General features: G+C 54.9%; 9 protein-coding genes across 9 annotated transcripts in view; 5 read left to right on the forward strand and 4 right to left on the reverse strand.

Moving 5' to 3' along the window:
• Positions 1–2,240, forward strand: part of VDBG_01641 (Hsp70-like protein) — a gene marked incomplete at both ends in the record, with an annotated part of 2,799 nt that extends 559 nt beyond the window's left edge. Inside the window, 4 exons of the mRNA XM_003007407.1 lie at positions 44–104; positions 179–283; positions 355–1,726; positions 1,785–2,240. Coding sequence (XP_003007453.1) covers positions 44–104; positions 179–283; positions 355–1,726; positions 1,785–1,984 — 1,738 coding nt within the window. The remainder of the gene's footprint in view (positions 1–43; positions 105–178; positions 284–354; positions 1,727–1,784) is intronic.
• Positions 2,241–3,471: 1,231 nt separating this feature from the next.
• On the forward strand, positions 3,472–4,712 carry VDBG_01642 (thaumatin family protein; the record flags this gene model as incomplete). The annotated part of the gene is made up of 2 exons (XM_003007408.1): positions 3,472–3,861; positions 3,912–4,712. The coding sequence occupies 2 exons, from the start codon at positions 3,472–3,474 to the stop codon at positions 4,710–4,712; spliced, it is 1,191 nt and encodes a 396-aa protein (XP_003007454.1).
• Positions 4,713–5,238: 526 nt separating this feature from the next.
• Positions 5,239–6,072, reverse strand: VDBG_01643 (ankyrin repeat protein; the record flags this gene model as incomplete). Its single annotated transcript, XM_003007409.1, has 3 exons — positions 5,239–5,699; positions 5,806–5,977; positions 6,046–6,072. 3 exons carry the CDS (start codon positions 6,070–6,072, stop codon positions 5,239–5,241), a joined length of 660 nt encoding a protein of 219 aa, XP_003007455.1.
• A 725-nt stretch (positions 6,073–6,797) lies between these two features.
• Positions 6,798–7,235, forward strand: VDBG_01644 (DNA-directed RNA polymerase III subunit RPC10; the record flags this gene model as incomplete). The annotated part of the gene is made up of 3 exons (XM_003007410.1): positions 6,798–6,807; positions 6,863–7,149; positions 7,200–7,235. 3 exons carry the CDS (start codon positions 6,798–6,800, stop codon positions 7,233–7,235), a joined length of 333 nt encoding a protein of 110 aa, XP_003007456.1.
• A 362-nt stretch (positions 7,236–7,597) lies between these two features.
• VDBG_01645 (mediator of RNA polymerase II transcription subunit 31) lies at positions 7,598–8,091 on the reverse strand (the record flags this gene model as incomplete). Its single annotated transcript, XM_003007411.1, has 2 exons — positions 7,598–7,876; positions 7,969–8,091. The coding sequence occupies 2 exons, from the start codon at positions 8,089–8,091 to the stop codon at positions 7,598–7,600; spliced, it is 402 nt and encodes a 133-aa protein (XP_003007457.1).
• Positions 8,092–8,573: 482 nt separating this feature from the next.
• Positions 8,574–9,611, forward strand: VDBG_01646 (metallophosphoesterase domain-containing protein; the record flags this gene model as incomplete). Its single annotated transcript, XM_003007412.1, has 1 exon — positions 8,574–9,611. The coding sequence occupies one exon, from the start codon at positions 8,574–8,576 to the stop codon at positions 9,609–9,611; it is 1,038 nt and encodes a 345-aa protein (XP_003007458.1).
• Positions 9,612–10,199: 588 nt separating this feature from the next.
• Positions 10,200–10,781, reverse strand: VDBG_01647 (predicted protein; the record flags this gene model as incomplete). The annotated part of the gene is made up of 3 exons (XM_003007413.1): positions 10,200–10,565; positions 10,617–10,646; positions 10,707–10,781. The coding sequence occupies 3 exons, from the start codon at positions 10,779–10,781 to the stop codon at positions 10,200–10,202; spliced, it is 471 nt and encodes a 156-aa protein (XP_003007459.1).
• A 1,515-nt stretch (positions 10,782–12,296) lies between these two features.
• On the forward strand, positions 12,297–17,135 carry VDBG_01648 (hypothetical protein; the record flags this gene model as incomplete). The annotated part of the gene is made up of 7 exons (XM_003007414.1): positions 12,297–13,259; positions 13,318–14,664; positions 14,833–14,933; positions 14,990–15,342; positions 15,417–16,600; positions 16,650–16,901; positions 16,962–17,135. 7 exons carry the CDS (start codon positions 12,297–12,299, stop codon positions 17,133–17,135), a joined length of 4,374 nt encoding a protein of 1,457 aa, XP_003007460.1.
• Positions 17,136–17,840: 705 nt separating this feature from the next.
• VDBG_01649 (phosphatidylinositol:UDP-GlcNAc transferase PIG-C) lies at positions 17,841–18,563 on the reverse strand (the record flags this gene model as incomplete). Its single annotated transcript, XM_003007415.1, has 1 exon — positions 17,841–18,563. The coding sequence occupies one exon, from the start codon at positions 18,561–18,563 to the stop codon at positions 17,841–17,843; it is 723 nt and encodes a 240-aa protein (XP_003007461.1).
• Positions 18,564–18,761: the final 198 nt, after the last annotated feature.

The raw sequence follows: 18,761 nt of genomic DNA on the forward strand, positions 1-18,761 counted from the left end.
CCTCTCGGACAACAATACCCCCCGCGCCCCGTCCAAGGACCAGGCGCCAGAAGGCCGAGGGCAGCAGCCGAAACAAGGCACAGCTGATCGTCGGTATTGATTTTGTGAGTCGTACCCTACGCGCTACTGCCCCCCCCCCAAACGATGGAGTGCAAGCTGACAACCATGACCAACACAGGGAACAACTTTCTCCGGCGTCGCCTTCGCCTTTGCCACGAACAACGAGGCGAAGGAAGATATCATTACTGAGTGGCCGGGCGCAGGATCGTACACCAAGCAGAAGGTCCGCAACGTTCCCATACACCCCATCCCAGAACCGTTGAGCCCGTAAGCTGACTTGTCATTGATGTTCAGATCCCCACCGTTCTCTACTATGACCAGTACCAGAAGGTCGTGGGCTGGGGTCCTGATATCGCCGATGCGCTGGCGCCAACGGGGTACCCAAAGCCAGGTGTGCAAAAGGTTGAGTGGTTCAAGCTGCAGCTTATGCTGTCCGGCAATACGTACATCGACCCGATCAACCTTCCGCCCCTGCCGCCTGGCAAGTCCGAGATTGATGTGGCAGCCGACTACTTATTTAAACTTCGTCAGGCGATGCGATCTGCGCTACAAAAGACCCTCGGCGAGGTCTTCAACCGCGAGGAGCGCAACATTCGCTACTATCTGACTGTGCCAGCCATCTGGAACGATGCTGGAAAGGCCGCGACGCGCGCTGCCGCCATTCAGGCCGGTTTTCTGAGGGATGAGAACGACAATAGGTTGACATTAGTGTCTGAGCCCGAAGCTGCCGCCATCTTCTGTTCCAAGACTGGTCTTCTGAACCTCAAGGTTCACGATGCCGTCTTGATCGTCGATTGCGGTGGTGGCACCGTCGATTTGATCGCGTACGAAGTCGAGGATGAGAACCCCTTCACCGTTGCCGAGTGTACAGCAGGCTCCGGTGACTCGTGCGGTTCGACGGCGCTGAACCGCAACTTCAGCAACATCTTGCGCACCAAGATCCGTAAGATGAAGTTGCCCGACGGCTCCAAGACAGCAGGCCGTGTCTATGCCAAATGTATCATGGACTTCGAGAACAGAATCAAGGCCGACTTCCGCAACAACGGTCAGAAGTGGGCTGTCGATGTTGGTATCGAGGCTGAATTCCCCGAGGCCGGTATTGAAGAGGGGTACATGACCTTCACCAACGAAGAGATTCTTCAGTGTTTCGAGCCTGTCGTCAACCGCATCCTGGAGCTCGTCAGGAATCAAATTATTGCTATTCAGGCCCAGAACCGGACACTGCAAAACATTCTGGTTGTCGGTGGCTTCGGTGCTTCGGAATACCTTTTCCAACAGATTCGCCTCCACGTGCCCCCGCAATTCCAGTCCAAGGTCGTACGGCCAATGGACTCTGTCGCCGCCATTGTCAAGGGCGCTGTCACGGCTGGCATCACAGAGCGTGTTGTCACCCACCGTGTAGCGCGTCGCCACTATCTCATGGCAACACTGCAGCCCTTCAAGGAGGGTTACCACCCCGAGGCGTACCGCGTTCCCTCCCTCGACGGCAAAGACCGATGCAAATTCACGCGCCAGATTTTTGTGCAAAAGGGACAAAAGGTCAAGATTGGTGAGCCGGTCAAGGTCTCCTTCTTCCGCCAGGTTGCACCAGGCGCCACACTCATGTACGAGGATATCCTATACGCCTGTGATGATGATGTTTGTCCCGAATACACTAAGGATCCCCGTAAGTCTTCCCCCCTCAGGCCTCCGTTGACGAGCTCGTTTGACTGACACCACCGCAGGTATCAAGGAAGTTGTCACGCTCACCTCTGATTTGTCGAGAAAGAACCTCGAGAAGGATTTCGAGAGGATGGACACGCCGCAGGGCACCTTCTATCGCGTCTATTTTGATATTTACCTCACTCTCGACGGATCAGAGTTCAGTGCTGAGTTGGTGTGCCAAGGTGAAGTCATGGGACGATGCCGCGCACGCTTCCGATAAACGACGGTCGGCAGGCTGGGGTGACAGATGAGGCTGTTGAGCATGCGTGTTTCGTTTTTAAAACCGATGATACCTTGAAAAGAGGAAATGGGCCTGGGCATGACTGTCCTAGGATGGAGCGGTATATACATACAAAGGAGCTGACGGCTACTGCTTCAAGAGCGGGGCAATTTTCAAGAGACGATGATGACAGATGATAAAGCTTTACAAGACTTCATGGTTCGAGAGAGCGAGCTGGATCCAGCCAGCCTATGGTCATGATGATAACACGGTCCGTGGCTGATGCTTTCGACCCGGGTGATCTGGTCGCGGGAATGGACATTTCCCAAGAAGCACCATACTCACCATCAATCCTGGCAGTAACCCTTCTGCTTTGCAACTTTGGGGACATTGCCCCTCAAGTATGCTGACTTTGCCTTCTTATGAGCGATACCCTGCCGCCGTTGGGAGTTGGAGTGATTGTGGCTGTGGTGAACGCCACGGCGCCAAGACCCACCATTTCTTATGTGGGGGGCTCAGGTCAAAGGCGACCCTGCATGTCCAGAAACTGGGCAGCCACGACCACCCCTCCCCTCCTGCGTCATCGTCCCGCCGCCCAAGCGAGCCAGCCTTACCAAGGCTCATTCTCTTCCTCCATGTCGGTCTGCCCTGTTCTGTTCCTTTCGGACCCTGACCGCCATACCTGTCAATATGTAACCCTGGCAAGAGAGCCCCTTCCGAATATGACGGCAACAAAGGTCACATCTTGTAGAATGTCGCTTCCTCTTGTACTGAATGGAATGCCACCAAAGGTAGGCGCCCCGTGGGAGCTCAGGATGTATTCCCTTCGAATCAAAAAGGGCTTGAGGTCGGGAGCGCATTGCCTGTCTGCAACACACCAATATCCTTCGACGACTCCCTTATGAAGACTACGCTGTATATTTACCAACCCTACAGCTCGTGCCTCTTTCAGAGAGGCCCTTGTTCGCCGACCCCTGCTTCCCACAGGTCTCTCTCCAGCCAACCAGGTTCCCCATCTTCTCCCCGCGAGCGTGTCCCTGGTTTTGCTGTCCAAACAAGTTCACGGCAAGCCCACCATCTTCTTCTCTGACGCTATGGCCGACAGGGGTACGCTTGTCGCCCATTCAGGGCCGAGTCCGATAATCGTTACCGGATCCTCTCCCTAGATCCATACGTCACTTGATCAAGCATCTGAGCCCAGTTGAGACCTCACTCTGTTGCCGGGATATATATCTTCGTCTAGGCTCGCAGCCGTTAGCAATGTGTTATGCGAGCCTGGAGCTTCGACCACTGACATACTCCAACCCCTAAAGAAACACACACAAAAACTTGTCTATATTCTTCTTTCGAACACCGAACTCGATCTAGACACCGGTATTCGCCTTGACTTGCCATTGTTCGGCGTCATTCCACCTGTCATTGAGGTTCAGACTGACACGCCAAACATAAGACCTTCACGCGCCGACAGGCGCATCCGTTGATCAGCCATGTCAAAAACAGTATGCATCGCTTCGCTGTTTGCCCTGGTCACACATTCCGCCGCCAGCCGGGACCTCAATATCGATACGGGCTATCTTGACCCCAGTAGAGGCTACATTGCGCCTCGCCAAGGACCTTCGTCCAACTGGAAGGGCGACAAGAAACCATTGAAAATCACCAACAAGTGCCCAGACACTCTCTGGCCGGCACTTTTGACTCAACATGGCGATGGCCCTGATAGCGGAGGTTTCGAGCTGGAATCTGGCGATTCAAAGACTCTATGGATCGGATCGACGTGGCAGGGTCGAGTCTGGGGAAGGACAAATTGCACGGTTGATGGCGAGTCGGCTAGGTGTCGTACTGGCGATTGTTTTGGCCAACTCGAGTGTAGCTTCGCTGTATGCTCCTCCGCCTCAGGTTGATGAACTACTTGTACTGACTTCAACAGGGTGAAGTGCCTGCCACACTAGCCGAGTTCACTCTGGCGGGTGGGATCTCGAATGCACAAACGTTCTACGACATTTCCCTTGTCGATGGCTACAACCTCCCAATGGCTATCAATTATATTCCAGCTGCTAACACAACTTTCATCCCACCCAATCTGACAAACGCTGCGTGCATCGCCACGCCCGGCTACTTGGCCGCAGGCGCCTTGTCCGGCCAAGATTACAGCAACAGCACCTACCCGATTCCCTGGGAACCATACGAGTCCAACGACAGCGCTCGAGATTGGTGCCCCTGGTCCCTGCTGGCTTATCCTCCTGATAAACCGGGCGACGGTATCTACCCGTACCCAGACGATGACATCAAGCGGCCTGACTTCAGCCCCTGCCTAAGCCAATGCGCCGCGACTGGGCGTGACGAAGACTGCTGCGTCGGCGACTACCATGACGCCGAGATCTGCAAACCGGGCCGGTACTCAAGTCTTATGAAGGCTATTTGCCCCGATGCATACAGCTTTGCCTTCGATGACCAGCAGTCTACGTTCATCGTGCCCTCGGGGGGTGGATGGGAAGTCCTTTTTTGCCCAGCAGGTAGAAGTACCACCATCCTCCGCACTCTCGGCCAGTACATGTCGGAAGTTGCTGCCTCTGGTCACTTGACAGACGAAAGCCTAGCTGCAGTCTCCAATTTGTCCTACATAGAAAAGAGGGCAGAAGAGACAGCTGCCGCTGTTGGCTTGGCACGGCCAGCATTGTTCTGGACGCTCTTCGCTGCGGTTGGTAGCGTGTTCCTGGTCGTACCATAGATGGACGTGGCCGTGGGAGAGAAATCTTCAGCCAGCGCGACGGGCTGGTCCCGCACACAAGGCTGTGTTTGGTTGTTGATGGACGTTTCGTTTTGTTCTTCTGATTCAGCGCAGGAATACCCGATACGACGACATGAGATTGTGGTGGAAAGTGGCCGGCCTTGCACTTCCTGAATTGGTCGAGAGAGAATGCTATACTTCACTGTGTACCTAGATCAAGTTTAAAGACTAAATTGTTTCGAGCTCACCGACCCCCTCAACACCTTAACGTTGATGTACATGGTTCACTACTTAGTAGATCTACAGACACTTTGGATGAAAAATTGAAGTGGTGGTGCTCATGTCTCAAGCCAGGTCTTCATGCTTTGCGGAAAAAACTAGGAAATCTATGTCGTCGATCATCCGTTCGTCCCTCGTACCTTTGCCTTTCAGGTCAAGCCGCAGACATGATCGCTCCTAGATCATGAATGAGATGAATGCTCCTCATTGAACCGTACTTGTTTCTCTCCCTCACAGCAGCCGTACCTTAACCCCTTCGCGCCCTCCTCTCCTTCCGTCGACGCTCCCACTCGGCTCTCTCCTCGTCGTCGCTGCCGCTGAACTCGGCGTCCTCGTCACTCTCAACCTCCTGCTGCTGGTGTTGCTGCTGCTGGTGAGCCTTTCCGCCCTGCGCGGGCGCCGCGGCCTCGACGTTGACAAAGTCGCCGGCGTTGAGGGCGGCGTACTCGTGCTTCTGGATGAGGTCGCGAAGCTCCTTGTTCGCGGGGTCGACGAGCTGCAAGGGCGTGAGGCCGCCTTTGTTCCTGACGCGTGGGGAGGAGCCGGCCTCGAGCATCATGTCGACGAGTGAGGCGCCAAAGGGCCAGTTGGCCCGCGGCTGGCCGTTGACCCAGCGGATGGCGGTGTGGAGAGGCGTGTCACGGTCGATGCGCGTGACGGGGTCGCATTCAAAGTTTGGTTGGTCGAGCAGGAGGTCGATGATTTCGTCTGGGGTTTAGGTCCGGTTTTTTTTCTGTTTCTTGTGGGACTAGGGGGGGGGGGGGGCGAATGCAGGATGTAGCGGAGAGGAAGGTGTAGAACAGGGAGCACGCACAGTGGCCACCGGCTGCGGCTTCATGGTAGAGGTGGTTGCCCAGCACGGTTGTCGTCTCGTTGAGGATCTTGGAGAGCTGTTCCTCGTCGGGAATGCCGTCGACAATCTCTTGAAATAGATCCGTGTTGTTGCGGCGGCAGGCCTCGATGAGGAGCTCCTTTGTGGAGGCACCCTGGGGGAGAACAGGAGTGTCAGTGTCCTGTCGGTGCTCGCCGCAGATGCAGGGGTATACACGCTTACCTCGTGGACTTCGTCATCCCCCGCCATGTTTGGGCTGCGTGTTCTGGTGATGATATCGATAGAGAGAGGAGAGGAAAGCGAACGGGTGCCCTTGCCGTTCTGCCCGGGAGGAGAGAGTCGCGTTGGATGAAGAGCGCGTTTCTGAGCGGTGTTTCAAACTCGTACTGTGGTCCGGTGCCTACTTTACGGGTTGTGAGGAGGGGTAGCTTGGAGGGGTTCGTCGGTCGATCTTGATAGTGCGTTCCGGGGGCCTGCGGCGCACGCTTCAGAGTATCGTGGTCTGATATGTGGGGACACAAATGTCACAAAGATAGTAGACCCTACACTCAAGATGTCGATGAGACGATTGGGCTCGCGGCGAGAGAGTGGACGGGCATATGAGTCGTTTGCGAGGCACGGCCGGCAGGCCAGGAGGTGGCAGTGAGCTGACGTTACAAGCATCTCTCATGTGATAGGCCAGTACGCCGTTTAAATTCAATGCGGGGCATGTCGTGGCTTTCACTATCGGGTTCATGCACGTGGAGGGTGCTGGGTGGGGCCTCAGTCTTTTTTGAACCCGCTGGACGAGTATCGCAAGACTGTGATGCCCCAAAATCTTACCACACATTGGACGACAGACAGCGACAGATTGTGAGATTGGTCCGAGTCATCTTTCCAGCAAGGAACATTTGCGGATGCAAGACTTCTCTTTGCTATCTGTCTCGCCTTCTAAAGCACGCAGCCTCTGCCATTCCGCCTGATCATCTCTCAAGATGCTCGTGTGTAAGCCTTTCTGAAGGCCGTCATGATCTCCCTTCATCTCACTGACAAGAAACAGTCTGCCCCAATTGCGCCAATATCCTCACTGTCTCGGCAGTTGGCTCGGTTCGCAACCGCCTCGAGTGTCGCACATGCCCCTTTGAACACCCCATCACAGCACCCATCTACTCGCGCCGCGAGTTCGAGCGCAAGGAGCGCGAGGACGTCTTTGGCGGCCCGGGCGAGTGGGACAATGCCGATAAGGCGCGCGCGCAGTGCCCCAAGGAAGGATGCAATGGCGATGAGGCGGCCTTCTTCCAGGTTCAGATCCGGTCTGCGGATGAGCCGATGACAACGTTCTTCAAGGTAGGCAATGTAATGCCCCGCGAGGCAAGACCTTTAGCTGACGTCTACAGTGCATGGCCTGCGGCAACCGATGGAGAGAGAATTAGACGCTCGACACAAAGAGTTGGAGCAGCAGTCTCGTGAAATGATTTGGTATTGCGCGGCGTTGGGGTTTGATCTCGGAACGTGGGTTCGACGGCCTATTCTTAACCTCTGAATGGCATGGGTATCTTTCCATCTTCTCGCGACCCGTGATAATGCACTCTATGCACGATATCGCAGTGCTGTCAGCACCTGATACTGACTGCTTTATGTGTACACGCGCTGGCGTCTGTTGCTCTAGCTTGGGGCCGGCACATCGCTATTGTGCGTTTGTAGAGTCATATTGGCCGGTTGTTCGTTGATGTGTTGTGAATATTGGCCTCGCAAAGTCTGCCGCTAAAGACATTCTTCCCGTGTCTATCAATCCTCACTTGTCGTCGTCGTGGTGCCACTCCACGGCTGCTCGCATGCCATCATCAACCAGCCTCTGAACCAGGTCAGGACTGATGATATCCTGCCTGAACTGCGGCTGTTGCAGAAGCTCAAGATGTTTCAACGTAGGTCCGGGGTACATGAGGTACTTCAGATATGGCGGCTTGGACCAATACTGGAGGTAGGCGAGATAGGCGACGAATTCGGGCTTGCTGAGGAGCTTCTGAGCGGCAAGGTGGTTCAGGTAGGCTGGGTTCGCAAGTGACTGGACAAACTGTTTGATTGTCAGCAAATATGCCACATGACCGCCGACCAGACAGTGGGTTACGCAACATATCAGGACGCGTAGGTGAGCACCAAACTGACCTCTAGCTCGATTTCGAAGCGCGTGAAGCCGCCATAGACAGGCTCCTTGTCGTCGGTGCCAGCCGGTGCCACTGGCGGCAAGTTTGTCATGGGGACATCCTTCTCCTCTGACTTCGTTTCCATCGTGAAGCAGTCGATCGCAACTTGGTCATGAGATGGGCGACGATGCCGTGGAGTGAAGTCGTGAGGGAATGATGGATGCTGTAGGTTCGTCACAGTCGAGACGTGGAGTACCTAGGTCTGTAAGGATTTAGCGTCTCATGCCCGCCTTTACTGCCGCCGTACCTGGAGGGTCCACTTTACCGACGCGGGGCTGCAGTAGTGGCCGCGGGCTTGTACCACCAGTAGGCTGCGCTCATGGCCATTGCCCCACTGCTCCCCTCTCCTCCTTGTTCCCTTCGGAGCACCTCATCCAGACTGGTTGTTGGCCAGATACTCAAGTATCTGTATTAATGTGCCTCCTATCCTTCCAACCTGGGTCTCGTCTCTCCATAATATTTCTTGAGATTCAGTCCTCCATTGGATGTTGTCCCATTCGCCGGTGAGTGGTGGATCACCATTCTTCATTCTGCATTTGCCTTTCAAACCAAACGTCGGTTACCAGAATGGCCGCATCAAATATCAAGACGAGGATCCTCGTCATCTCCGATACTCACGGCAAGAAACCTCTTGAGGCTGGCTCCGATGAGACTACGAACCCGCCAACACAGGCCTACCGTTACCCTCTACCCAAGGCAGACATCGCCATCCACTGTGGCGACCTTACGTTGGGCTCGAATGTTGAGGAGTTCGAGGCCACCTTCTCCATGATCCGGGCGCTTGATGCACCTCTCAAGCTTGTTATAGCTGGCAACCATGATCTCGCTCTCGATCGCGCTTTTTGGGAGGATCACGCCCTTCATGGCTTCCAAGCTAAGTACCTCACAGGGAAAAAGAGGGAACTTTACATGAAACGCCCGGATCAGGTTGCCGCCATCATTGAGGCTGCAAAACAAGACGGCGTGCGCTACCTCGAGGAAGGCCCGCACGAGGTGGAGCTACAGAATGGCGCGAGGCTGCGCGTGTATGCCTCCCCCATGACGCCCGAGTTCGGTGGATGGGCGTTTCAGTACCCCTATGGTCAGCACGACTATGACATGCCGATTGGGGGTATTGACATCGCCATCACGCATGGGCCCCCGAAGAGAGTAATGGACGAGTGCAGAAGCGGAGACGAAGCCGGCTGCCCGCAGCTTTTCGGTGCTGTTGCAAAAGCCAGGCCCAAGATCCACTGCTTCGGCCACATCCATGAGGCCTGGGGCGCCGAACTTGTGACTTGGAGAAGCCCTTTGGACATGCCGATGAATGTTCACTTCAATAATGCCGTGGACTGGGGACAATCGAGAGTTTTACACAACTTGAACCGACTCGTTCCAGGCGAGTGGGATAGCAAAGAGGAGGCAGAGACGAAGATGGAAAGGAGAAGGAAGATGTACGAGGAGAAGTGCGCACCTCTTGACATATCTTCAAGCGGGCCCTCGCCTCTACGGTTTGGCGAGCAGACATTGTTCTTGAATGCCGCGATCATGGACATTCACTACCATCCGACAAACGTGCCGTGGTTGGTCGATGTGGATCTGCCGGTTTCTGGAGCAAGCGAGTAGCCAATGTTCCTCGGAGACGTACGCTGTAGCACTTGCCATGCGTTTACCAGCTTATGTTGTGTAACAAAACCGATTGTGACACCCCGCAACCACAACGTCTGGCGACGACTTAAACCACCTGCCATCAGAAGCAAGATATGAGTGCACGCCTAGCCATTGTGACTGATTGAGCTAAGATACGCGCTGTTGGTATGGCATGATGATGAGGGACCGTAATCCACACTCGCAACACTATCCCAGCTTAGCTTTATTTTGTACAGTCTCTTGTCTCAGAGCTCCTTAAATATCAAGGGACTACTCCATTACTCGAACATGGGAATGTGCTGAAGAACAAGGCGATTATGGGTCACGGGCGGTCCAATTCGACAAGGCCTCAAGTGAATTGTATTAATGTACCTTGCCTATTGCTGAAACAAAACGGCCGAGCAGGGAAGCCCAGCCTTGCAGCTCCGACGCCTCGCAAAATCCCGTTTCGACCATATTATGTTTTCCATCTCGACACCCAAGGAAACATCTCTCTCTCTCTCTCTCTCTCTCTCTCTCTCTCTCTCTCTCTCTCTCTCTCTCTCTCTCTCTGCGACGCTGCGCTTAGAGAGCAGCGGCAACACCGAGAATGGCGGCCATGGCGGCACCGGCGAGGGCGACGGGGGTGGCGGCAGCGCCGCTGCCACCAGTGGCGGTCGAGGCAGGGCGAATGGAGCTGGAAATGGCAGAGGTAGCGTTGATAACACTGCTGGTGGGCACGGCGGAAGTCGGGCTCGCCGAGGAGCTGTCGTCGTCGTCGGACTGCGAGGCGGTGGGGGTGGCGGAGCCGGACTGGGCGCGGGTGACAGAGCCGGTAGCGGTGGCCAGGAAGGCCGAGCAAGCGGCGCCAGCGGCGGACTGGGCCTGGGCGACCTCGGCCGAGCCACAGGAGCTGAGCAGGCAGGGACCGACGATGGGGAGCAGGCGGGCCTGGATCTCAGGAGTGCACTGGCAGGCAGTGTCCTGGAGAGCACAGCCGACCTGGGGCAGGGCGGTCTGAAGGCAGGGCAGCTGGAAAGCGTCGCGTTAGTAGGGTTGAGATGCGAGTTGAGGATAGAGGAATGGCCTTACAGCACAGCTGGGCTGACCACCAAAGTCCTGGGCGGCGACAAGGCCGGCGGCGACGAAGACAAGGGCGTACTTCATTGTGATGGTGTAGAGCAGAAGTCAAGGGTGGAAAGTGCTGTGCGATGTGCAGCCGGTTTGCCGTGAAGAAAGGTACTGTGAGAGAGGTAGAGAGCGTGGTGAGGTGTGGAAGGAAGATAGGGGAACCTGTCTTCACGAGGGAGCTGGCGACGATAAATGGACTCCAGCCCAAGGTGCTGACCCCCAGGTTCCCAAGGCGCGCCTTCCATCCCCACGTCAGCAAAGCTTACCACGTAGGTCCCGGGGGCTCCTTCCCTGTCAAGTTCGCCAGGGGCGATCGTATCGGACCCCAGAAGCTTTTCCTAGGCTGCCATCAGTACTGGTCTAGTCCGTTTAGGAACATCAACAGATCAATTGATTGGCACGCTCTTTCCCACAAAGCTATCAGGGTGGAGCGACAATGCTGCTGGGTCACGGTTCAGGGGCCCTGGCCACGAGTCAAACGTCCACTTATCCACTCGGTGCAGGTACCTTACAGGCAGGCACGGTATTTACCTTAACGGACCTGAATATACCTAGGTGCTGGCACGCATACTTGTACAGGCACAGGCACAGGGGTTCATATCGCCCGTCCACCAGGTTCTCTTTACCTTCGGGACTATCGGTTAGACATCAATTTCTCCATATTGGGTGGGTTTTTGTCGGTACTACTCTGCCGAACAGCCCAACACGTCCACGGCAGTTGCCGAGTTATATATGTTGTCATGTTCCTGGTGCCTCATTTTATCCTCGAAACTCTGTCCTGGTCTTGTCTCGTACGAACGCATCCGGCACTTGAACAAAATGAAGTGGTTCAAGAGCCTGCATTGACCATGTAAATGGACGTCTGGCTCTTTGATCTCAGCATGGTGTCTGTCCGCAAATCTCTTCGCCTCTTTGTCTTCAGTTGCCCGCATGTTTCTTCCACCGTGTTTGTCTGTCAACCCGTCAATATGACGCTTTTGGTCCGCAAAACGCCACACTCTACCTCCCCGATTTTCTGAGAGACCTTCGCTTCGGGAGTCAAGCAAAGTCCCGGCGAGCGTGCCTCAGCGTGCCTTCATGCGGGAGTTGTATATGGAGTCAGCCAGACATTGTCGCCCGTCCTACAGCTCCCAACAGGCCCGTACTTGCCAAAACTTGCGTGATTCTTCTTGTGTGCTCTCCCTTCTTTGTCGGCCTGTACTGGCATTGATGCCTGGAATATCATTTCACTGGCTGCACCTGCCATTGCCTGCTTTTATCGCGGGCTCCCAACCCATTGTTACCCCAGAGGCCTGGAAAGCTTCGCAACAAAACTTCCATTCCACTCTCCCTTCCCACGGAGCATCATCGACCCACATACATTTCCCGCCCTGTTGGATCCGCTGTCTGGCTCATTTCCCTTACTCAACGGAGAGAGCGAGAGCGAGAGGGACCCTGTGGCGCAGACACACCTCGTCTGTCTGTCCATCATCATCTTGGTGGAGTTCGCCCCCTGGACAGAGTTCCTGTCACATGATCTATCGTTACGTATTCCCTTCCGCCATTGTGACGATGGAATTCGGGGAAAGCGGCAGCGAGTCTGCAGACGACCTAAGAGAAGCCAATCGACAGCTCGAACAGCTTCGGCAGCAGCGTGGACTTGGCTCAGAGCAGCATGGATTTGTTGCCCGAAACCTCGAAAGTGCTCTTGATATTCTGGCGTCGCAGCTCAACTCCAAGCCAACTCACTTTATTTTGGAGCTCATCCAGAATGCGGACGATAACGCGTATCCACGTGGCGTCCGGCCTACATTCAGCCTTGTCCTCGGCAAGAATGGATCCAACTACACACTTCGTACCGACTGCAACGAGACCGGCTTCTCTTTGAAGAACATCGATGCTATTTGCAGTATTGGCAAGAGCACCAAAACCGGGATTATTAATGGTCAGAAAGGGTTCATTGGCGAGAAGGGCATTGGGTTCAAGAGCGTCTTCAAAGTTGCCCATCAAGTCGACATCCTGAGCAACTTTTATGAATTTCGAATTGACCGCACAGCCCACCTGGGCATGCTCGATCCGAAGCCGCATAGATTCCCTGACACTCAGAGACGTGAGGGGCACACCCAAATGCTGCTTCATCTTCTCAGGGACAAAGACCACAGAATTTCTGACATAACCAAAGGACTCCAGCAAATCAAGCCGGAGTTGCTTTTGTTCCTGCGTCAGCTGAGCGTGCTGAATATAAAGGCCGAAAACGGACATTGCGTGTATAGGTCAGCTCGCCAGGATCGGGATCCAAGATACGACGGAGAAACTGTTTCTTTGATTGAGGATCGTACCGCATCCCCACTCGATGAGCCCGTGAAGACCACAAAGCTGTATCGCATTGTACGATACGAATTGCATGACATGCCTGTCGATGCCCGCCGGAATAGCGTTTCCAGCACCGAGATCACACTGGCGTTCCCTGTTGGCTCCGAGCTCGAGACATGCGACGCTTTTGCTTTTCTGCCAATCGACCAGTCTGGATTCAACGTGAGTTCACCTGGCTTATTGGGATATGTCTGCCATAGTAACGAACATGGTTATCTAGTTCATCGTGCAGGCCGACTTCCTTCTTGTGGCCAATCGCCAGGCACTGCAGCATGCCCTGCCGTGGAACCAAAGAATCCTTGAGGCTGTTCCCGATGCCTTCGTGCAAGCAGTTCATCACTTCAACCATCCCGGTGCAACACACGGATACAGTCTGAAATACGAATGGCCTCTCTTCCTCGAGTACACCGGCCCGAAGAGCTCCCCCTGGGCAGAGGTTCATCAAGGAATCAAGAAAAGACTGTGCGATGAGGACGTTCTTGAAGCTCGAGATGGCAGCTTTAGGGCTGTGCGGCCTATTCCATGCCCTGCGGGCACTCAGCAGACTGCTGCCCACAAACCACTCATTGTCATTCCAACAGAGTACCGCTTTGACAATGGCTTCCTAATCGATGCGACAATCAACCACGGCCATCATCTGGCGTTCGAATACGACCCTGTCTTGGAGAAGTTGAAGACACTCGACATGAAGGAGATGACTAGTGCAGGTCTTCGTAACGAATTCAGCGATTGGCTCGAACGTGCTGGCCATGCCGGACTTGCCGCGAAGTCTGACAAGTGGCACGTGGCACTGGCTGCGGCCTTCATGTGGAAAGGCCGCAGCAAGCAGAAAGACAAGCTTCAGGAACTACCTCTGGTTCATCTAGCAGACGGGAGCTGGGCAGCCTGTGCGAGCGGCGACATCTTTTTCCCGTCAACGTCAACGGGAGCAGTCTTGAATGTGCCCTCTGATCTTGGAATTCGAATCGTTCATTCACAAGCTGCAAAAGATCCACATCGACGGGAATTCTACACTTACCTCGGTGTCAAAAAGCTGGACGCTGAAACGATTTGTTCTTTGATTCTGGAAAAGCACGCAACGATTCCGAGACCTACGCGGAAGCCGCTTAACTGGGTGCTCGACATCCTGTTCCTTTTCAGACAGAAGAAGCTTCTAGAGACGATGGACAAGAAACCTCGATGGTTCCTGGTGGCCGGCAATAGGTCGATCGCAGAGCATGTGTATGTGGAGGATCCGTCTAGCCACTGCCCTCTCCTTTCTAGACTCATTGCCGATCCTAGCTCGGAGATACGAACCCCCAGCAGCGATATTATGGACGCATTCACTGGGAACACCAAATATGAATTCATCAGTTGGTTGCAGCAGCTCCCGGGAGTATCCTCACGACCCCGACTCGTACATAAGGGCTGTTTGACTAGAGAATGGCTCGTTCTCAGTCAAAATGCAGGCAATGAGCTCTTGATTTACCTGAAAGACATGTACAAGAATGACCACCAATCTTTCAGTCACATGGGCGAAGTTGGGGCCGCCATGGGTAACATTCGCGTTCAACTGATGAACAACCAAGTCAAAACCTTGGCAGGCACAGCCTTACCTACCGAACAGCTGCAGCGACTCTGCCCTGACCTTGACTTTGTTCGCTTACCGGAGCCAAAAGACAAAAGCTAGGAGTTTTTGTCTGCAGCTGGAGTATCGCGAAGTTTTAACTCCAGGGCTGCCCTGGGACAACTGCAGCGAATCGCCCAAAGGCCAGCATCTGCAGTCACCCAAGAATCGGTCAACGAATTTTATAGAAAGCTGAGCATAAGTGCCCGAGACTTTCAACCTCAGATCCGGTAAGTCTTTCTTCTCGCCCTTGTTGGACGTTAATGTAACTCATAGGAAAATACAGAACTGCATTTACACAGCAGCCCTTGATCTTCATCAGCGGCCCAAATCCCCAATGGGCTTATCCGACTGACTGTATATGGCGTCGGCCTGACTACGTTGAAACCGGATTGCCCCTGCCCAAGGTGTATGAAGGCTATACTGGTCTGTTCAGGGATTACCTCGAGATTCGAAGCATCAACACAGGTGATATCGCACGCGAGATAAAGGCTAAAGCCCAGAATGGGGGAAGTATTGAAAAGGTTAAACATCTTGTTCGAGACCTCATTGCATTGCTTCCTCATGGGAGACTTGCTGAACTAGAGGAGCAAGACCGAGACGAGATCGAGGGAGCACAATTATTCCCTGTCAAGACTTGTTCGCACCGCAGTAGCGACACTGAGGGGCCGACTGCTTTGGCAGCCTTCGAGACATGAATTGGTATATCCCAGACAGGCCGGAGCTGGAAAAGATGTTCATCGGTAAGGTCGAGCTTCTCGACGTAGATGCGAGTCTCCGAAGAAGCCTCGTGGGCGCGTTTGGGCTGCACCATCGACAACTTTCCAAGGCTGTCACGGAAGAAGTGACTTGGAACGATCGGGGACAAACTGTTGATCGCAACATGACAACCTCGTTCCGTTCTAGGGCTGCACAATTTTGCAGGTACGACTCGATGTTTCTTTCGAATCTCAGATTCACGTTACTGGTCAGGCTAACACGACTCAGGCTCAGTAGCAACCCGACCGCCGAAATGCTTGATCGGCTCAAGAAAACCGAAGTTAAGACGGTCTCATGCATAAACATCACGAGAAACCTCGATGGATGCGACCCGATACGAGATGCGTCGCGTCGCCACCATGTACAGGAGCTCGATGACCGCATCGTCATTTATCACACCACTCTCACCGAGGCGGATGTGATGCACCTCGAAGACGACTTCTCAAGTATGGTCGTCAGAACTTGCGGCATTGACGATGCGCGGTGGTCTCGGCTGGTTCCTTTCATAATGCGAGTGGATCCGGATCAGATCATGGATTTTCTCGACAAGCATGATGTGCATGATAACAACGGGCTGGCGTTTGACAAGGTGGACGAGTGGGAGAAAGCCAAGAGCGAGAATGGTCCGTCTGAGAAGAAACAGGGAGACCAGGTGATCGGATCTGTTCTAACAGAAAACGCCATGGTTGTGGGCGACGGCCCAGATGATTTCGACTTGGGCGGCATTTCCTTTGAAGATAACGACGCGGGTCTGTTTGACGACGAAGATTTCGAGGGCGGCGCCCCCGACAAGCCAGACGCTCTCAAGAAAGCCACTGAAGCTGCTGAGGTTAAACTGGAGGAAACGGCGCACCACTGCCCTGGGACAGCTCCCTCGGCATCGTCTCCAACATCGAATCCCATGCCTCTGAGAAACGTCCGCCGTCATTCCAGATTTGAGGAGTCATCTCATACTCGCAAGAGACAGCGCGTTGAAAGGATCACGACTCCGCCCAGTGTTGACAGGATCAGCGATGACGCAGACGTATATGATGATTTGGCAATCGACGACGCTGATGAGCTCCCATCGGAGTCGGCAATCGAGGTGGACGTCCCGCCGATTCCTCACGAGCCAGGATACCCTGGAGTGAGACAAAATGTAAGCCCAACTTAATGTGTCCAAGTCCTCGTTGCTGAAACTCCCGCAGGTGGAGGCCCTACTGAGCGAATTACTCCCTGGCTGGCAGCCGTATGGAGCCGAGATGCCCGACTGCTATCGATACGTCGACGATGGAGACGAGACCATGCTCAAGTTTTCGAAGAGATTTCATCTCAGGGCTGACAGTTTTGAACACATTGCACCGCAGATGAAGGCGGGAACCACCTACTGTCTCGATGTCAAGATTACTGCCGGCGAAGTGTCGACGCCTTTCGGTTTGAATAAGACGCAAAATCACTTTGTAAGTGGCCCAGCCCTGTGCGGGAGGAGACTAAGATGCTGACCGACCCAGGCTCTACAGCATCACAAACGAGACAATACGACCAACATTGTATATCTTGTTTTGCGGGTATCTCACGCCCTACATGACATCCAGGACCTCTTGGTCGTATTGAACCCTTGGACTCGCCGCGTTGATGAGAATGACCGGACGGAGCTCCAGTGTAGCGAGTGGACTGTGTTCAACTTTGTGTGAGCAGAGGAGCCGTGTGTGTGTGTGCGCTGGAACGCCTTGCTGTTTGCAGTCGAGTCAAGTGCATGAGACCCAGTCTAGGGATATGGTTTGCTCAGGTAGTTGTTGCGGATTGGCTGAACTCTTCTCCGCAAGACTGGACCGTGTTCTTACGAAGTTCCATGACTACCAAAGAGGGCAGCGGATGTCGTTTGCTTACGTGTGCGGGACAATGCGGCGGCACGACTTGCTACGTGATGAAGGAAATAGGAGAAACCAAAACTTGATAGCCATTGAGAAAACAGAAGGATCGAAGCCAATGTCTACATATCATTGCTACATTCTGACAGTATGCGAACAGGGCACCACGCCAAGTCCCGGTTCCAAGGCCTACTTGTACAACAGGCTAGTCCCACTGCCGCCTACTCATGATGACAGGCCTCGCGGGATCCCACGGCCCGTAGATTTCATTCTTGTACTTTTGCAACCCAATGAGCCACCAGCTGCACCCGCCCATGACGAGGGCCGAAATCAAGACGCTGACGACCATGCCGGCGACGGCGCGCTGCCAAGGAAAGGAGGGCGCGGGCTCGCCAATGACGATGGCGACGCCGGCACCAGCGCCCAGCACGAGGAGGGCGGAAAGGGCGTAGTGGTAGGCCGGGGAGCGGTGGCGGGCACTGCGGCGGAAGACGGGGAAGAGACCAAAGACCTCGATGGAGAAGAGGGTCAGGGAGAAGACCTGGGGGAGGAGGGGAGGCGGGAGGCGAGGACGGTGGAGGCCATGAGGGCGGCGTTCGTGGAGAGGGAGGCGGGGGTGCGTGCTGAGGAGGCCGAGGGGGCGGTCGAGTAGTCGAAGGAGAATATGTTGACAGCGAGGAGCCAGAAGGACATGGCGTAGATCGAGTCGCAGGTTGTGGAGAGGGTCAGGGACATGAGGATGGGAGAGAGGCCGAGGAGTGTGCTGGAGATGAGGATGGCGGACTTGAGGGTGCCGATGCGTTGGTGCATGACATTCGTCGTCTGATCATCTTCTTGCAGCGGTGGTGGTGGTGGTGATGATGACGATGACACTGTCGATGTGTGCTCCTGCATCGGCTTGTACGATGAAGGGACTGATGTCGAGGTGGCTGAGTGGAGGGAGGTGGCCGAGGCGGAGTAGGAATTACGCGCGTAACTCTGGGCAGACAGGTTGGTCACGGAACTGGTGGCCGAAGGAATGGCGGACGAGGGCCGCGTCGAAGCCGGCAGTGAAGGGGCCGGTGGCGGCAAGGAGGGCCGATGGCGCATGCTCCCACCACGGCGCCCGATGGCACCAGGGCGGCTGGCAGCCAGGCCGGTGGAAGAGCCGGGGGTCAGGTCAATGGCGGCATCAGCCTCGTCGGCGTCCCACTGCTCCCACAGGCGCCAGCCGACGAAGGAGGCGATGCTGCTCCAAGACACGACAGCCATGGGCGAGACGCGCTTCTGGAGGATGCCGCTGAAGCAGACGACGAAGATGATGACGGAACACACGTGCTGGAGGATGACGGTCGAATCGGCGACGAGGGGCCAAAAGTCGTAGGGCTGCAACCGGGGGTTTCGCTTGAGGTTCTCCAAGAAGGTGACCTGATCAGTGTAGTTGTCCGGGTAGGATTGCTTCACCCAGAG

The sequence above is a fragment of the Verticillium alfalfae genome, genomic scaffold (genome assembly GCF_000150825.1).
Source record: "Verticillium alfalfae VaMs.102 supercont1.2 genomic scaffold, whole genome shotgun sequence".
Taxonomy (NCBI): Eukaryota; Fungi; Ascomycota; class Sordariomycetes; order Glomerellales; family Plectosphaerellaceae; genus Verticillium; species Verticillium alfalfae.